Genomic DNA, 20,919 nt, shown 5'->3' on the forward strand with positions numbered 1-20,919 from the left:
CTGGCTGACCGGTGACCTCACCATCCATTTCCAACCTAAGGACCCGGTATCAACTTCTCTCATCGCGACGGGCCCGGGCTAAAGTGCTTTTCTATTGGACCGTGCTCTTAAAACGGATCCGCTAATCGCTCCGTGTGTGTTTTTCAATGTGTGTGTCCGGTTTGGAACGACACACCACACATCATCGCATTGGCAAGGTTGTAACAGGCTTTACCAATCTGATTGGTGTGCAAACAACGCATTCAGCATTTGATATAATGAAACTTTATTGATCCCTGTTGGGGAATTGAGCCGCTGCAGCATCAATTAGTAATAGGATACAGCCAAGAAAAATGGAATATGAATAATTATAGTGCAAATGGGGGTTATATAAACACACACAATTTCAATTTCATTTGTCAATTTCAGTTAACCTTGAGCCATATCTGCAATATAATTTGTAGGAAGAACACATTCCTAATGTGTTGTGCAGCATCATGAACAAAAATTTAGGGTTTTAACAGGGTTTTTTCAGGGTTTGAGGGAGACGTAATTTTTGATATGTAACTCAGCTGGATCTGAAATGAATAAGTAATGCAATAGAGGTCATATCCCTATATAGGCCTAGTTTATTGAGCCTTGATGTCCTGCTTGTGTCCCTGGATGGGAGGCCGCTAGCATCGCTGAGCGTTGCCAGAGCCACACCCAGAGCAGAGGGCTGCACCTACTGCTCCCCCAGCACCTTCTCCACCTGTCACCCATCCGCAAACAGGCCAAGTGTGTGTGTGTGTGTGTGTGTGTGTGTGTGTGTGTGTGTGTGTGTGTGTGCATGGACGTGTGTGACCCATGGGGTGAACTGGGATGAGAGGTCCATGCCAGATCAGAGCAGACACTCCAAGAAGGGATAAGCTCTACTTATGCCTCTTTGGGGAGGCTGTGTGTGTGTGTGTGTGTCTGTGTGTGTGTGCGTCTGTGTGTGTGTATGTGTGTGTGGGTGTGTGTGTGTGTGTGTGTGTGTTTTGGTGCTCGAGCAATTCCATTGTGCGAGCCCTCAGGTCTTTTCATGTGGATATGGTTTTGGTTTTAATGAGCAAGGTGCTTCTTTGACCCATTCATGTCGTAGCTGTAATGAGGTTATTGTGCCGTGGTGAAACACAGGTCATGGTCTGCTGATCCACTGAGCTGTTTCAATTGAGTAATTCTGTAGGCGGCGCTCATTCTTTAATTGTAGGCTTTTCAAACCTGCAGTGAATGTTTATTCCCATGATCATTTTTCCTGGAAGTGTTATAGTAAATAAATGCTACCAGACTGATATTGACCTTTAATTAAATATCGAGTGTCATCCACCTCTGATATGATGGAGGATCTTCATCAACCACAGCCACACATTTTTTTCAAATATTAATTAATTATTCAATCATGTATTTTGTGAATTAATTCCTCATTTAAAGGCAGTAATGTATCCCAGAGTTTCCTCTACCATTGAATAGCCTTAAAGCTTAAAGCTGCCATACCATGTAAAAAAAATTCTTTATCCTGGGTTTCAATGGAGAGTTTTAGTGTCCCATGATGGTCTAAATGCTGTTTCAGAGGCTTTTCCACCCTGACAAGAATAAAAACATTGCATTTTTTGTCATTTTTGGGGCATAAAATGGTCAAATTTAAAGATGTTGATGTCGAAATTACAGTAGCTTCAGTACAAAAATATTGGTTTTGATATCAGCCTTCAAAAACTCACATCAATCGAACCCTGAAATGCCTGATTTGCATCATCACTTGGAATGAAGTTCAAAGTGCTATGCTGCAGATGGCCGATTTTGGATTGCTTTCCCTCCATCTTTCCACCTATCGCACAACGCCACACCCAGCACCCATTCTTTCATCCCTCTGTTCACCCTGACGCTGACCCAGTTACCTCTCTGTTTCCTTAACCTCAAACACCTTTTGCTCAGAGGCGTCCACGTCTCTTAAGCAGGTCTCAGGGCCAGGGACAGTTTACCGGGCCGGGCTAGTCCGACCCTAATCGGCCCTAATTCCTCGCTGTCGGTGCCAGCGCCCCTATCAGCGCGGCTACATCTCCACAATGCGGCCGAGTCGGGGCTAATCAGCTGAGCCGCGGCCTGTAGCCTCTTCAAGTCACGAGATTAGCGCGGTGGAAGGGGATGATGGGGGTTTTTCGCTGGGAAGGACGGACAACATTTACAGCGGAGGTTGGCGCAGAAGCCGGAACAGAAGCCCGCAGGTGCTGTGCGACTGCTGTCCGTATCGACCGACGCGTTTCTCTATGCATCCTAATGGAATAATAATGAATTGTAATTGCAAAGAGCCTCTCTCTGGGTCTCAATGCATTTTTGCTATCGATCCCTCTGCAGTCAGCTGAAGCATGAACACCTTTGCGTTCAATATTGATTCGGCTTTTACAAGGAGAACCGGTGGCATGATGTATTTTTCCACGGTGTTTTCCGTCATTAAAATGTATTATTGCACTCGGGCGAAAGCAATCACACACACACACACACTTAATGGGACACACGCATACAAAGACACAAAAGTACACACACACACACACACACACACACACACACACACACAGCTCACTATCCAACCACTAAAGACAACAGGTTAATGTCCCAGCACTCAGCGCTCAGAGAGAGAGAGAGATCGACAGAGGGAGTTTGAGTGCAGAGAGAGAGTGTGTGTGTATGTGAGAGAGAGCGAGATCAGGGGAAAAAAAGAGATTAGGACTACCTGCTGAAAAGTCTGCCCTCATTTCCGCAGGCTTCCAGACACATCTGCTCGCATTGTTTAACGTCCCTGCTGTAAAGAGAGGGGGGATTACGGCTCCCCTTGCCCTCTGAGAGGAGAGAGACCATGTAACAACACGGACGTTATCCCGGATAAATCTGTTATCCCGGGTTTGTACAGGGATACTCTTTGCAAGGGGATTAAAGAGGGAGAGAGTATAGCGATACGGGGGTAATCCCATCCAGTTTCCTGCTTCACCTTTCAAAAACCCCGGTGTCAGGGGGGAAAATGACTTCTGCTCCTCGTCAGTGTACTTCCGCTGGTCGCAGAATTCAAATTTACAGGTTCGTTCGAAGGCTCCTGAATGTTCTCCAGACATGCTGGATCTATCAGGAGACACATTACTCACTAGGTCCAGTTTCATTCCAGGGTTTACAATAAAGAAATATTAATCCTAAGTACCGCTCATATGGATTTGTTGGAAGAATAATTTGCTCAGTCTGTCTCCATGCCTTCATTTGATTCCACTGCAAAAGGACTTTGTCATGGATATGAAGTGATTTCATGTTTTGGACTCAATACCCCAATTGTCGCTGTGCGATTGGATTTTCGGATTTTCCCAAATTGAAACAAAAGGGACTTCTGTTCATATTCCTCATTGTTCGCTCCCTTTGCTTCAAGTGACCCATTAGTTTTCCATCTGACTGTGTTTTTCTAACATTAAACCAGGGCATGGGACGCAATGCAAAATATATATTAGCCCATATTCACGTGTCACATCACGCCAGCGGGGGTATGATTAATCAAAATATATTATGCATGGCTGAACTAGGGATTAAGTTTCCCCTCTCCCATCTCCTACCACCAGATTACCGCCCCCTTTGACCCCTCATCTCAGGCGGAGATTACATCCCTAATGTATTTATCTTCCATTCATCATATTTGGGCACCAGGAGCCCTCCTACAAGTGTTGATGAGGCAAGTGTTTCTTCACAAAGCAATTCAAAAAGTTTCAAATCCACTTATTTTTCATGGGATATTGGATGATTAATTTCTATTCAGTGATGAGGAGGATTTTCGATTGTTAGAGCTCCCAAAATTTGGCCCAAATCTGGTTCATTTTCTCTCAACTAGCCCAATGTTCTCATCAGTGTCCTTAATCAGCTTCCTGAGCTTACTGTTCTGAATACAGAACAGTACAGAACGGTCATTCTCATTCAAATCAACGTTCCAGGAAGGTCGGAGTGGCGGCCATTTTTATGTGTACCGTTGGGCTAGCTTCCGTATGAACCAATTTATGGCAAGTTGCTGAGGTGAGAAGTTTTACAGCAAGGACCAAAGCAATGTAAAAATGGCGGAGGCTAGTTTGCTGCTGTGTTTTTAAGTAAGTCAAAAGTTTTGATATCTGTGCACAGTGAGCAGAAGTGGTTAGTTGAGTTAATCTCAGTTTCAGACGATGTCCAATAGCTGTTTGAAGTTAGTGAATGCTAACTTTTCTTCTCCACTAAAAGTAGGCTAAGCTACGTTAGTTTATAGCATTCAAGGGGTTATATTACGTTAAAGGTACCACAGTTTGATGATGCTTACCAGCCAGGTTTGCTAATAAGCAGATGCTGACTGGATAGAGCTAGTGAGAGAAGGGCAATCTTTGATAATGCTACGTTAACCTTGTTGCTAACATCAGCTTTCAGTTTAATTTTGACAGTTTGCTAAACACTCGTGCATCAGACTCATTCTGATATTCTGTGGTAAAGTGAGGAAATGCCTCACTTTACCACAGTACAGGCTAAAACTATCAACAGCTCCAGGCATTAGTCAATACTCCAGGCCTTATATCCCTCCGATTGTCATCCCCGTATCCCCATTTGCACCCAAATATTGTCCCCCCTCCACATCCCCCAAATTATCCCCATCCCAACTGAACTAGGTCACTCGCGATAGAGCTGTTTAATTCAGATCCTCCACTCCTCTCCTCCCCTCTCTTCGTTTCTCCTCTCCTCTCCTCTCCTCTCCTCTCCTCTCCTCTCCTCCCTCCTCTCTCCTCTCCTCTCTTCTTTTCCCCTGACTCTGGTCCTGACAGCAGCAAGTAGCCAGAGACTGATGACCCTGTTCATTTAGCTCGTCCCTGGGGTCTTCATCTCATTGGCCTTAATGGGACACACGCATACAAAGACACAAAAGTACACACAACCGCTCACATAATAACACACACACACACACACACACACACGCACACACACACACACACACACGCACACACAGTGATACTTTTGGATCCTACAGAGGTATCTTTCATTTAATAGTTTGTAGGTAACATTTAAAATATACAACAAGGCAACACATGGCTCTCCTAGTTTTTATACTTTCAACTACTTTTATGTCTTTTTTTACCCTGTTTGTAAAGCACTTTGAGTTGCATCACTGTATGAAATGCAAATTTGACTTGACTTTGACGAACAATTAGAGCTACTCTCTCTTTCAGCTCTCTTATTGGACGGCTAAGCAAGATAAAGATTTTATAACCATTAGTCGTTGAAGCGCTTAATCGGATTGCCTTGTTTTTGAGTTGGCACTGTGTGAGCAGCACAAGAAAGCGCCAGGCAACACATGAAAGTCACTTGAACTTCTTTTGTTGTCGCTAAATACCCCCACTTCCACCCTCCACCCAAGAATTCCTAATTATATAGTGAAAATAATCCCTGCTTGTAAAGAGGTTAAGCATGAAGGACAGCTTTCCACATCTTTTCCTTGTGGTTTCTGAGTGTGTGCATGTGTGTGTGTGTGTGTGTGTGTGTGTGTGTGTGTGTGTGTGTGTGTGTTCCCCATGGATGCCAGCTGTAGGCAGTATATTCCCACTGAGACAGAAGCCCATCTGACTGAGCTGTGACATATGCTGCTCTCACCTAATGGACACGCACATAAAGACGCTGCTCACTTGTATAGACAATAAACACAAACACACACACACACACACACACACACACACACACACACACACACACACACACACACACACAGTCTAATCTGTCTTGGGTCTATTTGCTCTTTTCTATTGTTTTTGTGAAGCACCCATACCAGTCATTGACAGAAGGCGATTAAAGAGTATATTTACTCATATTGACTTCATTGTGTGATGCAGTATTGCAGAATAGAGACAAAGATTTGCTTTTGCACGGGGGATTTGGGAGATTGGAGTTTTAATTATACATTTCTCAGAGGCTGTAACATTAGACTGAAGCCAAGTGAAAAAGGCAAGAGGTAAGAGAGGAGGAAGCTAATATTATGAAGCCTTACTAACCAAAAAAATGCAGTCTAGCCATACTGAGTTATCTAGGCTAGCTAGTTAGCATGGTTGACTTTCCAAGTTCAAATTAGCTGTAGTAGCCTATAGTTATCTAGGTAAACTAGCTAGCTAGCCTGCTGACCTTCCAACATCATGAATGTCATGGTCATGAATGAATGAAAAAAGTCATTGCCATTTATATTTTTTATTTATTTATTGACCAGAGTTCCTTTTTTCCCATTCAAGATTGACAGTTAGCTTACTTGCACTCAGAAACAGTGTTGCCAACTCTCTCCCAAGGAAAGTAGCTACACTGACTGCTCAAAAAGTCGTAAGGTGAAGTCACATACTAATTTGCATATGAATATATTTGCTACAGTCCCACGTTCTTGGGCTACATTATGTATGGGAAGCGCTGTGACATCTTTGGATTAGACAAGCTATAGACTAGTGCAAATCGACATCAGCTGTACCAATCTGCCGCCAAATGCTCTGAGTCAGGATATTAACATTGTTCTCCATGGTTTGTCGTCAGATTTGTTACTCGTCGCCTTTTTGAAATATTTGCCAGGGGGTCTGAAAAGTCACTAAAAGTAGAGACAGATTTGCCAAGTTGGCAGTAAAACAGTGTGGTTGTTTGGCTCCGCCCAGTGATGTTTAACTCAACCGATTATTTCTGCCTCCAGAGCAGCTCTGAGAAGTGTTTGCATAACTAAAACTCCATTCTGCCTATATTTGCCCTTATCCCTGTTGAGAGCAAATGACATAACAGGATTAAAACTGGAGATCAAAAGATTTACTTACACATAGAAAAAGGTGTATAGAGGCTCATTACCAAACTGATTATATTATCATCAACCAAATTTCATCTACATGTCCAATTTTTGTAGGAAAATCAATGTTGTGAAATTTGTTTGTATCATTTTTATATCGAAAAAGCGGATGTTCTTCGTTTCTCCGTTTTACGGCACATCTAACCTTCTCAAAGCCCTGCCTTGCCATTATCTACATACCCTAATACTCCCTCAGAGACCACAGTGGTTTGCCATTATTTCAGCTGAGCAGAGGAGATCACAGCCAGCCCTCTGCTCCTCCACAGTCTGCCTATTGATCCCCGGGTCCCCCGAGTCCCGCGCAGCTCCTGCCAGCGTCCCTGTGGTGACCGCTGCGCAGGCCTCTGTCAGGCCTGATAACAATCACAAATTCATCAGATGATAATAGTGGAAGGCAATAATGTCAGATTTCATACGCAAACGTGGCGTTCAAGCGCTTTGAAAACAGATGCATGTCCAGGCAGCGTATAGGTAGGGCTATACTAGGGTTCGACCGATATGGGTTTTTGAAGGCTGATACCAAAATGTTTGGATTGAGGCTGCCAATAGCCAATATGCTGTTCGTTTTATTTTAAATTTCATGTCAAAAAATTCCATAATTTTATTCTTAGCAGGGTGGAAATGCCTCTGAAACAGCATTTAGACCATTGAAACCCAGGATAATAAAAATAATAAAAGCACTATTACCAATACTACTAATAATAATTTTGCATAACATTGGCAATATAATCATTTCAGGTTATGAGCTTAGTACATACAGTATGGTATTGATCAATTCTACAGTAAATATGTAATCGTACAAACTTGCATCATATCCATCATATTAGAGGTGGACGATGATGATTGGCCAATATCTGATTTTTACAAAAAAGGCTAATATTATCCGGATATATTGCCAAATTGATATATTGTTTAACCCCAGTCTGAAAAACATTCTTTTCCGTCTCTTTAAACTTGTTACCTCTTCTCATTTCACTCTCGTCTCGATCACAAAGAAGCCTGCTGAACAACAACTTGGTGAATGCGAGCACATGTACACAACAGTCGGGTCCCAGTCACTCTTTACAAAGATTACCCAACAGCCCACATGGCCTCCATTCACAAGTCCAAAATAACCCTTCCTGCCCGGAGCGGCAGCACAACTCAGCCAGCCAATCAAAAGGCAGAGTTCCGCCAGCAGAGACACAACGGTTACCAGCCGCTCTTTTCATGACCAGTGATCCGAGACCTGTTAGTGGCCATGTAAAAGACACACACACACACACACAGACACACACACACACACACACGCACGCAGACACAAAACACACACTGGACCTTTTTAGTGGGCACATAAAGAAACATGCTGTCAGCCTTGAGCAAGAGAACAAAAGTCTTCTAAACAGACAATTAGGAGTCCTGCCTCTGTCCTCCTCTATGTCCATGCATGCCTTCCCTCTTTCTTCCTCTGCCCGTTCCCTCTCTCCGATCCCCCTTCTTCCGCGTTTCTTTTCTGCGCCTCCCTCGCTGCCTTCAGGTCTGTTTAGGCTGGCTGTCAGCTCCTGCTAGGACCAAAGCAAAGAGGCTGAGAGAAACAAGGGAATATAAAAAGGTTGAACAGAGGACCAATGGGGAAAAGTGAAGTAGGGCTGGGCGATGACTCAATATTATCATTTATCGTCTTTCAGTGGAATCATATGGTGATGATATGGTGATTTTGGCATATCATGACACACAATTCTGCTGTTTAAATTGATGATGACAGGCAAATTTTATTAAAAACTGACAAAATGATGTATGGTAGGAATATTATTTGAACATTTCAGTTTTATTTGACATCACACCCTAACATTACCATTCACTTCAATGGGATATATGGCATATGTGAGCCATATCGTGATATATATTGATATTGAAAAAAATCCTTATCGCGATATTGATTTCAACAATATTGCCCAGCTCCAATGTGAAGTGATGTGTATGAGAGCAACAATTGACATCTTGCTAAGTCTACAGTGGGTATTTTGTGTATGAGTATAGACAAGGGATCTGGTTTCATCTTGCCTTGGTGTCTTGGTGAAGCAGAAGCAATTTTGTCTTTATGCTTCCCTTGGTGACAGTGGTTTATTTTGTGTAGTGGAGTAATGACAGCCTCAGTCACTGTTGGCCTACTGCGTTTTGTGCTTAGAAAAAGCCTCTTCGAAATATGTGACTGAGCAGCACATACCTGAATTTGTGTGTGTACAAGTGTGTGTATGTGTGTTTTCTCTTCCAACGCAGCTTATGTAGGGTCACTCCGGGCCACTCAGAGGTCACTCACATAGCTCCTCAAGAGGTCGATAGCGATGCCGAAGCACACGCGCGCTGCCTCCTTCGGCATTGTGAAAGCCTCCACGCTCTTTCACAGATCCGAGGCAAGAAAAATCCAATCAAACCGCATTGAAAGGCCCCTGCCGCTCTCCAAGCCCCTCTCAGGGTTAGGAGAGGCTGGCTGGAGGAGGTGAGGAGCCGAGGCGGGGGGTCAAGGCAGGCGGGAATCTGGCCTCGGTAAACGGCGGCATCCACAACACCGGGGCTTTATGAATCCCAGTCTGCCCCGGTGCCCCTTCTGTTTCATTAGCCGCCCCCCTCCCCTCCCATTACCACCCCCTTTAATTTGGATGAGGGAGCGGGGGAGTGGGTGTGAGCGTGTGCGGGGGATGGGTAGGTGTGTGTGTGTATGTGTGTGTGTGTCCAAGTGTGCTGCCGTGCGTGCGCTCCATCTCCGAGCCAGGCAGGATTCCAGTGACGCGCTCCCGGTTTCTCTTTTGCTCTAAAATAGCAGCAGACCTAACGACCCCACTCTAATTGCACAATGTCAATATTGTTGCATTTGGATTCCCATAGCTCTCATATAATATGCACAAAGAGGGATGGCTCATCAGAACTCAATACGCTCGAGCTTAGCAACTTGGCCGGGGCACATCAACACGGATATCATGTTGCAGGCTGTCACCGTCTGTATTAGCTCTTCTGCTGTCTTGAAATCGGTAGCGGGTGTGGCGTGTCACCTTAAATTTCAATACGTTTTCTTTTTTTCAAGTCCTTTTGAAGTCCTTGCTTTTAGTATTTGCCTGGGAATTCTGTTAAGTGTGCAATAATTTCCCCTCATGCGGCGCATTAATGCAGTTAATGTGGAGTATCAGCAGTTTGCATCCAAACCTTAAATAAAACCTGCTTTCTTTGACTTTATTTTCGCTCTGTTCTTCTGAAATAGGCCTAGATCACAGGGGGGGAAATCTGTGTTGTCCCTTTTTACCCCAACAAAAATAAAGATGGTTATTTAGATGGGGAGTAATAAAAGCAACACATCAGCCCCGGCGCATGACATTGAACATTGAGCTGCCACCCAATACATTGACTGATAATGGGCAGACAATCAATGGCGAGACTCAAACTTTATTAACGTCTCCAATTAGAGCTGGTCAGATCAATAGGAGCTCTGACATGATGACATTCTGACAAAGAGCCGTTGCCAATGAGGAATGCTCCAAATGAAGCTGCGAACCAAACAATAAGATTTGCCCTTGTCAGATTAATCCAAATCTATTTCCAGTACAAAGCCAGAGGATCCGTGCTTGAATTTTCCCATTGGCTTCTGCTGCATTGGCTCAAAAATGACTTAGCCGGACCGACTGTAATGCGTATTCCCTGAAGTTTGCTCTGATTTAAATCTCTCTATGACATGTGTTGGTAACATAATTATATCTGTGGCCTCGGCTGATTTGAGGGTCATGAGAAATATCACAATGCTTTTCTTTTCCGAAAGCAGGAAAATTGAAGGATTATCTTAACCAACATTAAAACTCTCTAATCTGTAACTGGCGGTGTAGTCTCGTTCTCGTGCGTCTGTGAGAAACTGTTCTGGAGAGACGGGGATATGAGAAGCCGGTGTGCGCTGGGATTTATGAGAGATTAAGGCAAACTTTCCCTTTGAGATTAAATATGTAATCTTTAAACCAAACAAGGCAGAAGGATTAGGAAGACGTGTATGGGTAAAAAATTCCTTCTCGAGAAGACATGTGATACTAAGATTATACCTTGACAGAATAGTTTAATCCTATATAGTGTGCTTGGGCTGACAGCCTGGCTCTGTCCAAATACTTCTGCTACAATGTGCAGTATTCACTGTTCAAAAAGGCCTTTTAAGGATACTAAATTCCTTTCTCTTTCATCTCTTTCATCGTTAAAATGTTAGGATGTTACTTAAGTATTTGAATGAACAGATATTTGCAAATGCTATAGGAAGCAGTATGATAAAAGTCACAAATAGTTGGTCAAATTTAACAGTTATGGAAAACAGTAACATGACACTGTATGGGTTTCAGCACTATGCTAACTTCTGCATATACTGAAAATAACATACTTCATACTCTATGTTGGCACCCAGTAGATACTGGGGTTCGATCAATAAGGGTTGTTGAAGGCAAATACCGATACTGATATGTTTGTGTTGAATCTGCTGATAACAGCATGCAATCAGACTATTGTATTGATATTCAATATCTTTAATTTTGACCATTTTTATGCCCCAAAATTACAAGGATTCAGTGTTTCCCCTAGAATGTCCTTCTTGTCAGGGTGTAAAAACCTCTGAAACAGCATTTAGACCATCATGGGACACTAAAACTCTCCATTGTAACCCATAATGAAATTCTTTTAGTGTCAGCTCTTTAAGGCAGAGTGATCCACCACACCTATTCAATGGTAGGGAAACTCTGGGATACATTACTGCCTATAGGTGAAAGGTGAAGAAATAAAAATGTGCAAAGAAATAAAACGTCATGTCAGGTTTTACAGCCTGTTTTTATGTAGCTGTGGTCAGGGAGGAACCTCCATCATATCAGCAGTGGATCAATATCCAGTATTTAATAAAAGCCCAATATCGGCCTCATATATCAGTCCAACCCTAGTAGATACTCCAACATTCAGCATGCTTACACTTTGAGAATTTTCGGACACACCCATTTCTGTCTGGGCCTCTATGGAGTCTGACTGTAGAACAGAATACAAACACCCATCCCAACAACAGATGGGACGAATAAAGCATCATTGTACAGACATTAGAGTCATACTCATCGGAGCCATCAACCCATATTTTAAAGTGTCGTGCGCGTGAAAGCTTAGGGAATCATTACCCTGGCCTCTGCATAACCTCCATAAGTCAGGTTAGTGTCAATAACGGGGGGCTTTAAATATTGATACGGGTGATCACCTCCCTCATAGAAAGAGCATTTCTGGGGGCGAGATGTCCCTATGAGGCGATTCTCATATATAACTCAGGAGGTGTCACCCCACATATGGCTTCGGGACAGTCATCTCCGCTGTGTTTCGGGGCCTTATCAACACATTGCTCACCAAAGAGAGCCGACACAGATGATTGAGAGAAACCATTAGGCTGAGATCATTCTGAGATATTACTGCATACCTCAATGCATTTCGATTGGATTTACTTTTAAATAAATCTGGAATTCTCCCCCGGAACCTATGGCCCTCTTGTTAAGCAATTATTCATATGCAGCCTCGATTCAATGAAACATACATGACTTGGCAGTTCTGTGTGACATATGTAAATGCTTCCAGATCAAAAAAACACGCCAATTTGGAGGGTCCAGCTGAGTGCCAGCTAAAGAAATCCTTCCTGTTTAACATGTGGAAATGTCACGGCGCTGCATTTATTCATGTAGAGCGTTACAGGCCGATTCCTGTCCGGCCGTCCCGGAGACAAAAGACGCCGAATTCCCCAGAGGAGAATGACCTGGAGGACGCATTCACGCACACCAGCTGGACTTCACGCCGGTAGTCTCCCTCTCTCTCTCTCTCTCTCTCACACACACACACACACTGTTCAGACATCCTCATATGACATTCGCTGATACAACTTAAGACGGATCTGTGTGTTGTTTTGCAAATGTGTTATTATGTGCATTTTAGTAATCACAATATAGAGTGTGCATGTGCAGAATGCATGGATAAGCATTGATCCCACCAATGTAATCCTTACTGGATAATACCAGACAGCAGCTCCCGTCCTCCGATAAATCTGTGACTGACATGTAATTGGACTGCTATTGCATCTATACATAAATGTCATCTCTGCCAGAAAAGGTCTTTGGCTGACAGTGAATATATTTGATGTACACTGAAAGTGAGTATCAGCACAGACAAAGCATTTTCCTTTTCATATTCTGTCATTTTTTGTCATTTTTTATTGCAGCATCTACTGTTTTTTTAAATTGTTTTTTATTTAATTGTTATGCTGTTTTTGCAATGCACAAGCAATTATTACAACGTTAAGAGGAAAGCACCATTATGAAACAATCAGCGCCATCCACAACAATGCAAAGAAATGGAACCAAGTTGACAATTTGATGTCTGTTTTTCAACTCTTTCATCCTCAGCTCATTAGGAGAGTTAATACTGTGACAGAGTAAATACTTGGACACTTCATCTCCCACATTAAGGGAGAAGGATCAGTCTAATCTCTGCAGCCACAAAGGCCACAGCGCTAATAACAGCATGTTGCTGCCATCTAGAGGACGTTCAAAGAAAAGACATTCATTCACGACTGAAAGCGTTTTACAGAGAACAGATGGTTCCACTTTCATGTAAATACAACATGGAATACATTTAATCAAAACCATGCTTTATGATAATATGGAAAAATGAAACTGGACATATGATCTACCTCCATCTTCTCCATCTCCATCCAGATCTGTTCATGCGTCCATGCACATGACCTGTACATATTCCTGCATAATACCTAATAATAACATTACAATGCATATTTGCACGTCGTCTGCACACATTTCTGTATCTTTGTTCTCCCATTTGTGCACATTATAATGGGAATAGCTTGCGATGCACACTTGCCCATCCGCTCCAATCAATAAAGACACTGTATATTTGCTGTATTATTGTCAAAAGGTCCAGTTTTGTAATTATTTGTTCCATTATCTTCACTAACTACTAATTCTTTTGTTCTTATCTATGTCCTATTCTCTGCTGCTGTGACAACCCAATTTCCAAGTGCAATTAAAGAGGCAGTAAACACAATCCTTGGTGCTTCTCCTATCACCTATAACAGTAAAACAGCAGAACAACACAATTATGATAAATTATTATCCAATGAACACAAAATGTGACACTTTCCAGTCATGTTGTCATGTGGGATTCTCCTGATTTGAATGGTCCATATTGGTAAAATGCAATATTTAAGAAAAGGAGTACTAATTATGATCACATGACTAAATCAAGTCATCCCAGATCCATCCTCTTATTCTTTTAGGCTATTTGAACTCATTGACTGCATATAAAGCCATTTTAATAAGCCGCATAAGCCCATACATACTAACATTTGTGTGAACTTTCCATACTTTTCTGTCACACTCTCTTTATCTGTTGCGTCTCTCGTCTTTCTCCTACTGCATCTGCTCCGCCAAGGCCGAGTCCTTCACCCCGGCGGCCAGCACAGAGAAGAGGACGGGGGGGAAGAGGGCACGGAGGTACAGGGCCACCCGGGGGATGGGGTGGGCCAGCACCACCTCCTTCCTCTTCCTGTTCACTGTGCACATAATCTCATTGGCCAGGACGGACGGGCGCACACCATGGGTCAGCTGGCTGGCGATGACTGTGGAGGAGGAACAGGGACAGATGCATGGAGGTTTGTCTTTGCACTGCGTGTATTGGGACATGTGGAAAATAAAAATCTGTTAAAAGGCTGAAGACTGAAACGTGTTAGTGGCAGTTTTTTAACTAAAAATTATGACTAGCTAAAACACAATAAAGGCTTTTTAACAGATTTTTGGAGTGCATCGGATTTTTCTTTTTTCATCATGATTTCTAAATGACCCTTTTTTATGTGTTTATTCTTTATTTAAACTTTATTTGATGAGGCAAATCAATTAAGAACAAATTCCTATTTAAAATAACAGCCTGGCAAGAGGCCAAATGCCTCTTGATGGAGAATTGGAGGAAAGGTGAATATATATAATTTTACAATTTATAAGTAAATAAATATATTTCAAACAAGGACAGGACAACGTTCTTTTTTCAGTGCAATATAATAATATATATTATCTTTATTCTTACAATATAAAATATATATCTAGTTATTATAAATTGTTATAATACCAGATAATGATTATGCTAAGCATTATGTATCACCATAATATTATACAATAAACACAATAATCATTCTAATTCCTATTATGATAATGATTATCATACACAACATAATATATACCATAAATACATTATTTTGTGTTTTCTTTTATCAATTATCAGAATTTTTGGGAAAAAAGTAAGTTAAAAAAAAGTAAAAAAGAATAAATAAAAGTATAAACAAATAAATAAAAGTATAAATAAATAGAAGAACTAATAGCAAAAAATAAATACATTCAACATTAGAAGCTAAGAATCATCCCCGCCTCCTGTCCCTCCTGTTTCCCTTACATTGTAATGATTATTCATATACCATTACCCAGCCAGTCCTGCTGCACAGCATGCCATTCCTTCTACTCACATGCAGCCAGCCTGTTTGGTTTAGGAGGTTCCGGCTGGTCGGAAGGCGGGGGGGGCGGGGGGGGGCGGGGGGCCGGAGGCATCGATGAAGGTGTGACTGATGGTGCTGACTACTATCCCATACTCCTCCACTTCGGCCCGCAGGCAGTCAAAGAAGGCCTGCGCGGCGTGCTTCGATGCTGCATCTGTAACACACACATACACACACACACAAAAGAGGTGCACCTCACCCATGAATAAGCCTCATTCCATACATTGCAGAGGAGATACTGCAGCTAATCATTATGTCTCATCAGAAGAATCCTTTCTGTCTGTTACACCACACTGTGAGGACATGATCTGAAGTTTGAAACCCTAGTAGGCTGTTAGTATCTAATAGGGTTTGTGTGATAAAAAACTCACAGGAACTTCTGAACGGGACGGCCAGTCTGCCCTGGATGCTGTTGACCAGCACAATGTGTCCCGATCGTCTTGAGATCATCGTTGGAAGTACACCTGTCACATGATTTGTTCACAGCACTTATGAGCAATCAGATAAAAAAGAGCACAATGTCTTCATCTGGTTTTGCTGACGTCTGCCCTACCTTTGGCCAGAGAGCTGGGGCCGAAGTAGTTGATGTCCATGATGTTCCTGTCGAGCTCCAGGGAGACGCTCTGCACCGGGGCCTTCAGCTTCATGCTGCTGTTACAGATCAGCACATCCACACAGCCGTAACACTCCAGCACCTCGGCCACCACCTCCTCCATGCTGTCCATGTCGCTGAAGTCCAGGATCACCAGCTTGGGGGCGAACGTCTAGGGAGACACAGGAGGTCTAGTAACTCATCCTATGTGGACAATATGTGCTTCAGGCACCACTGATTGGAAGCAAAACTATCTGTCACATGCAGATGATGTAGTGGTGACTACAAAGGAGGGTAAACTATGATCTCCAGCCAGCTAACAACCACCAATATAAACAGAAATCAGTTAGATTTTCAGAAAAGCATTCATTTCTGAGTTTTTTTCTTAAAAGATCCTATATAACATCAGTAAAATACTATTTAGTATGATTTATACTATGAATTTATCTCAAAGATTTATGTCAGGTGGATAAATTCTATTCTGCAAATAAAAAGTTTTAAGAGTTAACTGAGTTTATCCTCCACTACATTCCTGATTATATGCTATGCGGAGGTAAAATAACTTCTAATCCAGTATTTCTTAACCTTTTTGGCTTGTGACCCCTTAAAACAAAGAGAGTTCAACCAACCAATGATTTTCCCTTTTCAGGTTGTTTCATTTGATTAACTATCAGAGAAGGCAGAGAGGCTGAAAACTATTAAGTTCACAAGAAAAAAGGTAAACTTTGTGGAAAATCTGAAAAAAATAGACATGGTAATAAATTTGTATAGCAGAAATATGTTTTTTCCTATCCCATAAATCATCTTGCGACCTCCCAAAATGTTCTCCCGACCCCCAGGTTGACAACCACTGTTCTAATCAATTTGAATTGTGCCTTTAACGGCTACACCCGTAATCAATGACCATGAGTTTGTGTGTTTGCTCGTTAATAGATAATATCGTTATCTATTAGTCTATTGTGATTGCAGTGGGTTTTTTCCATACACACACATCTGGTCCGGTGTGTGTGTGTATAGGAGATACTCAGAGGACAGTGTGCTGTTAGAGAGGATATCCTGCTATTGTGTTGACCAGAGGAGGAAGCGGTGATCTGTACCGCAGTAGATAGAGCAGAGGATTGGAATAAAAGCACAGACAGAACCTGCTGTACTCTTTCTAAAAACCCACCATGTCATGTCAGTGTCATGCATTGAGTCCTAACCGCCATTTGAGGGATTTTGGTTAATATATATGGAAGAAAATCTCAATTAGAGATATAATGTGATAGATTATGGGTATGAGATAGTAGCAGTGTTTACTGAAGCAGCCATAGAGCAATGATGTGCTTCTCAGTTGGGGAGTTTGCCAAAGGATGACTCATCTCTTCAAAGAGCAGTAATGATTTTAGTTTGGAAGGGTTTATTCACAGTTTGGCATGTTTATGAAGTTGCGTACCGAAGCGGCTGCCAGTATGCGTCACACTTTATTTATTTATTTACTCCGTTTCCTCACCTCCCTGGGGTCGGCGTCGTTGGTCAGAGAGTCGAACAGAGACTCCAGCTTATCCCAGCTCGTCCCGCACAGGATCAGCCTGGCACCCGCCTTGTGGAAGAGGTGGGCGCACTCTGGATGGCACAGTGGGGAGAGGAGGAGGTTGAAATCATATATGATAACTTTGTCATCCGTAAGACATCATTCCTATCACTAGAATTTAAGTTAAATTGATTTCTTGACCCTGCAAACCAGAGGTGGGGACTCGAGTCACGTGACTTGGACTCGAGTCAGACTTGAGTCACAATTTGAATTGCTTGATGCATGAAGAGAAGACTTGAGACTTGACTTGGGTCCTGGTGACTTGGGGCTTGACTCTGACTTATACTTTGATGACTTGAAAAGGTTTCTAAAGTCTTGACTTGAGATCTTGTGTTTGTGTAAATGACTTAGATTGAAAGTGATGAGATTTGTTCCAGCAGATGACTGAATTTAAATTCTGTTTTCTGAATTTGTATGGAATGATTGAATTTATTGAAGTTGAAACTGATTATAGAAATCAAATTCATGATGCTCTTACCAAGTTTTTATCCTATTAAAACCATATTGCATTGAAAAGTCCTAGATATTTAGTTTTCTTTACGATATTAAATTGATACTGGACTCCTGATTTGTTCTGACTTGACTTGCTGTTCTACATTTAGACTTGAGACTTGACATTAATGACATGGACATGACTTGAGACTTGTGCCTCAAGACTTGAGACTGACTTGGGACTCGAGCAAAGTTGACTTGGTCACACCTCTGCTGCAAACGTACGCTAAGGATCAAGTCTCTATCTCTGTTTGTTTCATAGTTATGGCTAGAAAAGATAAATGTCTAATGGCAGAAATCAGATGAAGAAGATACAGATCACCACCAAAGTCGAATCAATTGCTCCTTAGCCCAAGGCCTATCTGTCCACCAAATTTCATGGTAATCCATCTGTATATTTTTGAGATATCCTGCAGACAGACAGACAGACAAACTTACGGGTGACAACAAAACATCTTTGGCAGAGGTAATGAGTTCAACTTTAAAAGACAAGTGGCATCATTTACCGCTCCCCACCCCTGACACAGCATCCGTAATCACCACCACCTTGTTCCGCACCAGGGACTTGGACATGAACTGGGTGACCTCGTTGTAGATGTAGTACACCCCCGCTGCCACCACTACCAGCAGGGGCAACACCATGACCAAGGGCAGAGCCATGATCTGGAAGGCAGAGAGAGAGAGCATACAGGATCAGGACAGGACACGGCTCCAGACCTACTGACCTGCATTCTGCGCCGACAGGAAATCTGGGATCATGTTTTAGCTCTTCCAAGGCGTGGCCGCACTTATAGCGTCAACTGATACGGCGTCACTAAAAATAATTCATCTGCTTTATAGAAAATGCAAGAACGTATATCAGCGGGATCTGTGTGCGAGACAATAACCTCCGCTGGAATGTGTTTCCACAATAGTAGAGGAATAAACCTCAGGCTATGAAACAATACAGTTCCCTGTATCATGTGTCTCTTCCTATCCACATAAGGAAGGGTGACATCAGAGTAAATATAGGTCACGTTTCAACCTATGGAGTTTTAAGTGGACAGACTTATTTGCACATAGACTGGTTATTGGATCTATATTTGTAGCTTTATTTGCTTTCTACAGCAAATGTACATTTATAATGGTGACAAATGACATTTTTCCTTGCTATATTTGTGTGTGCAGGACCCCAGAGGGAAGCCGTGCTAACACACTTACCATGTAAAGTGTGTCTGAGGAGAACAGCTAAATATATGCTGCATGCCCCGGGCCACAGAAATGCCTTGCACTGTGTCACCTCCAGGATATTGTCATAGGATACCCCGAGGGGAGCAACCGGGGAGGTTCACATTTATAAGCAATGGATGACCTTACTTGCCCTACTTTAACTTGGGAAAAACACATTGAAGCTATAAGCCATAATCAACATCAGAAATGTGATTTATGATGACGCCGGCTCAGCCCCATGTTTGGGCTGACACATCCATGGATCCCAGTGGGTTAGTCAGAGCTATAGCAACCACACAACAGTCTCTCTATCTCTCTCTCTCTCCCTCTCTCTCTCTCTCTCTCTCTCTCTCTGTAACACACACACACACACACACACACACACACACACACCTGTAATCTGTGTTATTCTTGGTTCACTTACAGCATGGACAAGGGGCTAATCCTTCAGCGGGACGGGCTGGCTGGCTGGCTGGCTGTGTTTTCCGGGTTTAGTGAGGTAACAGAGCATTAGAGCCTTCTCCTCCCTCTGTGTCCCTCGTCCATTCACACGGCTCTGTCCCCTCTTCTCTGTCTGTCCGTCCGTCCCACCCGCCCGCCGCTGTCCACTGCAACCCACTGCTTATAATAGCCTGTGCTTGTGTCAGCCATTAATACACTCATATGTGGTGTATAGTATCTGAGGCATGCCCCCTTGTTGCCAACATGAAGGGATGGAGGACAAATGAGTGGCAACCGCCCCCCCAACCCAGGATACATACAAGTCTCAGCCGCACTTTGGGTTGATTGCATTGTATTGCTATTTTAAACTCAGCACCTTGTTTAAATATTGACCTTAGGTAATGTAATTTCCTGTAATTAAACTCTTAAAAGAATTGGGGAGTTTTTTCTAAGTGGCAATGTGGTTATTGATCAAACTTGAATATGCTTATAGCTCCTTGATAACCTTGATTAAATTAGCTTTTGACTACAAACAAAGTAGAAAGCTGTGGTGATTGTGTGTGTGTGTCTATGTGTGTGTGTGTGTGTGTGTGTGTAAGAGAACTGATTTTATCCTCACCCTTGTAGTTTAGAGACTGCATTAAGTTAAGTTTATTTTATTTGACATGGACATCACAGTAGCATTAGAATTGTGACATACATTTATGCACAAGGACCAGATGCACTGTGTTTAGTGTTTGTAGCGAAACGTTAATTTAATGTCCACAGGAGGATTTAAACAAAAAAAAAAGTTAAAATAGAAAAAAGAAAAGAAAAGAAAGAAAAGGGAAAAAAAAGATAAGAAACGGAAGAAAAACAAAAAAAAAGGACATAAAATACACCCACAAATACATACACAAAAATACATACACAATACATACACAAAAATACATACACAAATACACAAAATACAGGTGTGTCTACAGGAGTATTAGGTGTGAGAACAATGTTGTTTCTCTTTTAGCCATGATTTAATACCTCTGTTAAAAACATTAAGATTGTGTTGTATTTTCAGCTCAGTGGGCAGACAGTTCCATAGTTTTGCTCCTTTAACAGGGAAGACTGATTGTCCAAATGAGGTTTTGCGTATTGCAATGCGACAGTTACTGTTTATTGAGGCCCGTGTGCTGACTCTACTGGTGTGCTGGTGTCTTGTAACG

At 42.4% G+C, this 20,919-nt stretch overlaps 1 protein-coding gene across 1 annotated transcript; it reads right to left on the minus strand.

Annotated features, from left to right (window-relative positions):
* Positions 1-14,280: 14,280 nt before the first annotated feature.
* Positions 14,281-19,867, minus strand: dhrs7cb (dehydrogenase/reductase (SDR family) member 7Cb). The gene is given in 8 exon segments (XM_071907886.2): positions 14,281-14,489; positions 15,384-15,420; positions 15,422-15,567; positions 15,785-15,877; positions 15,967-16,177; positions 17,498-17,610; positions 18,577-18,733; positions 19,704-19,867. Coding segments are annotated over 7 exon segments (963 nt in total). The 5' UTR covers positions 18,731-18,733; positions 19,704-19,867.
* Between the last annotated feature and the right edge of the window lie 1,052 nt (positions 19,868-20,919).

This window comes from Centroberyx gerrardi, chromosome 20 (assembly GCF_048128805.1).
Source record: "Centroberyx gerrardi isolate f3 chromosome 20, fCenGer3.hap1.cur.20231027, whole genome shotgun sequence".
NCBI lineage: Eukaryota > Metazoa > Chordata > Actinopteri > Beryciformes > Berycidae > Centroberyx > Centroberyx gerrardi.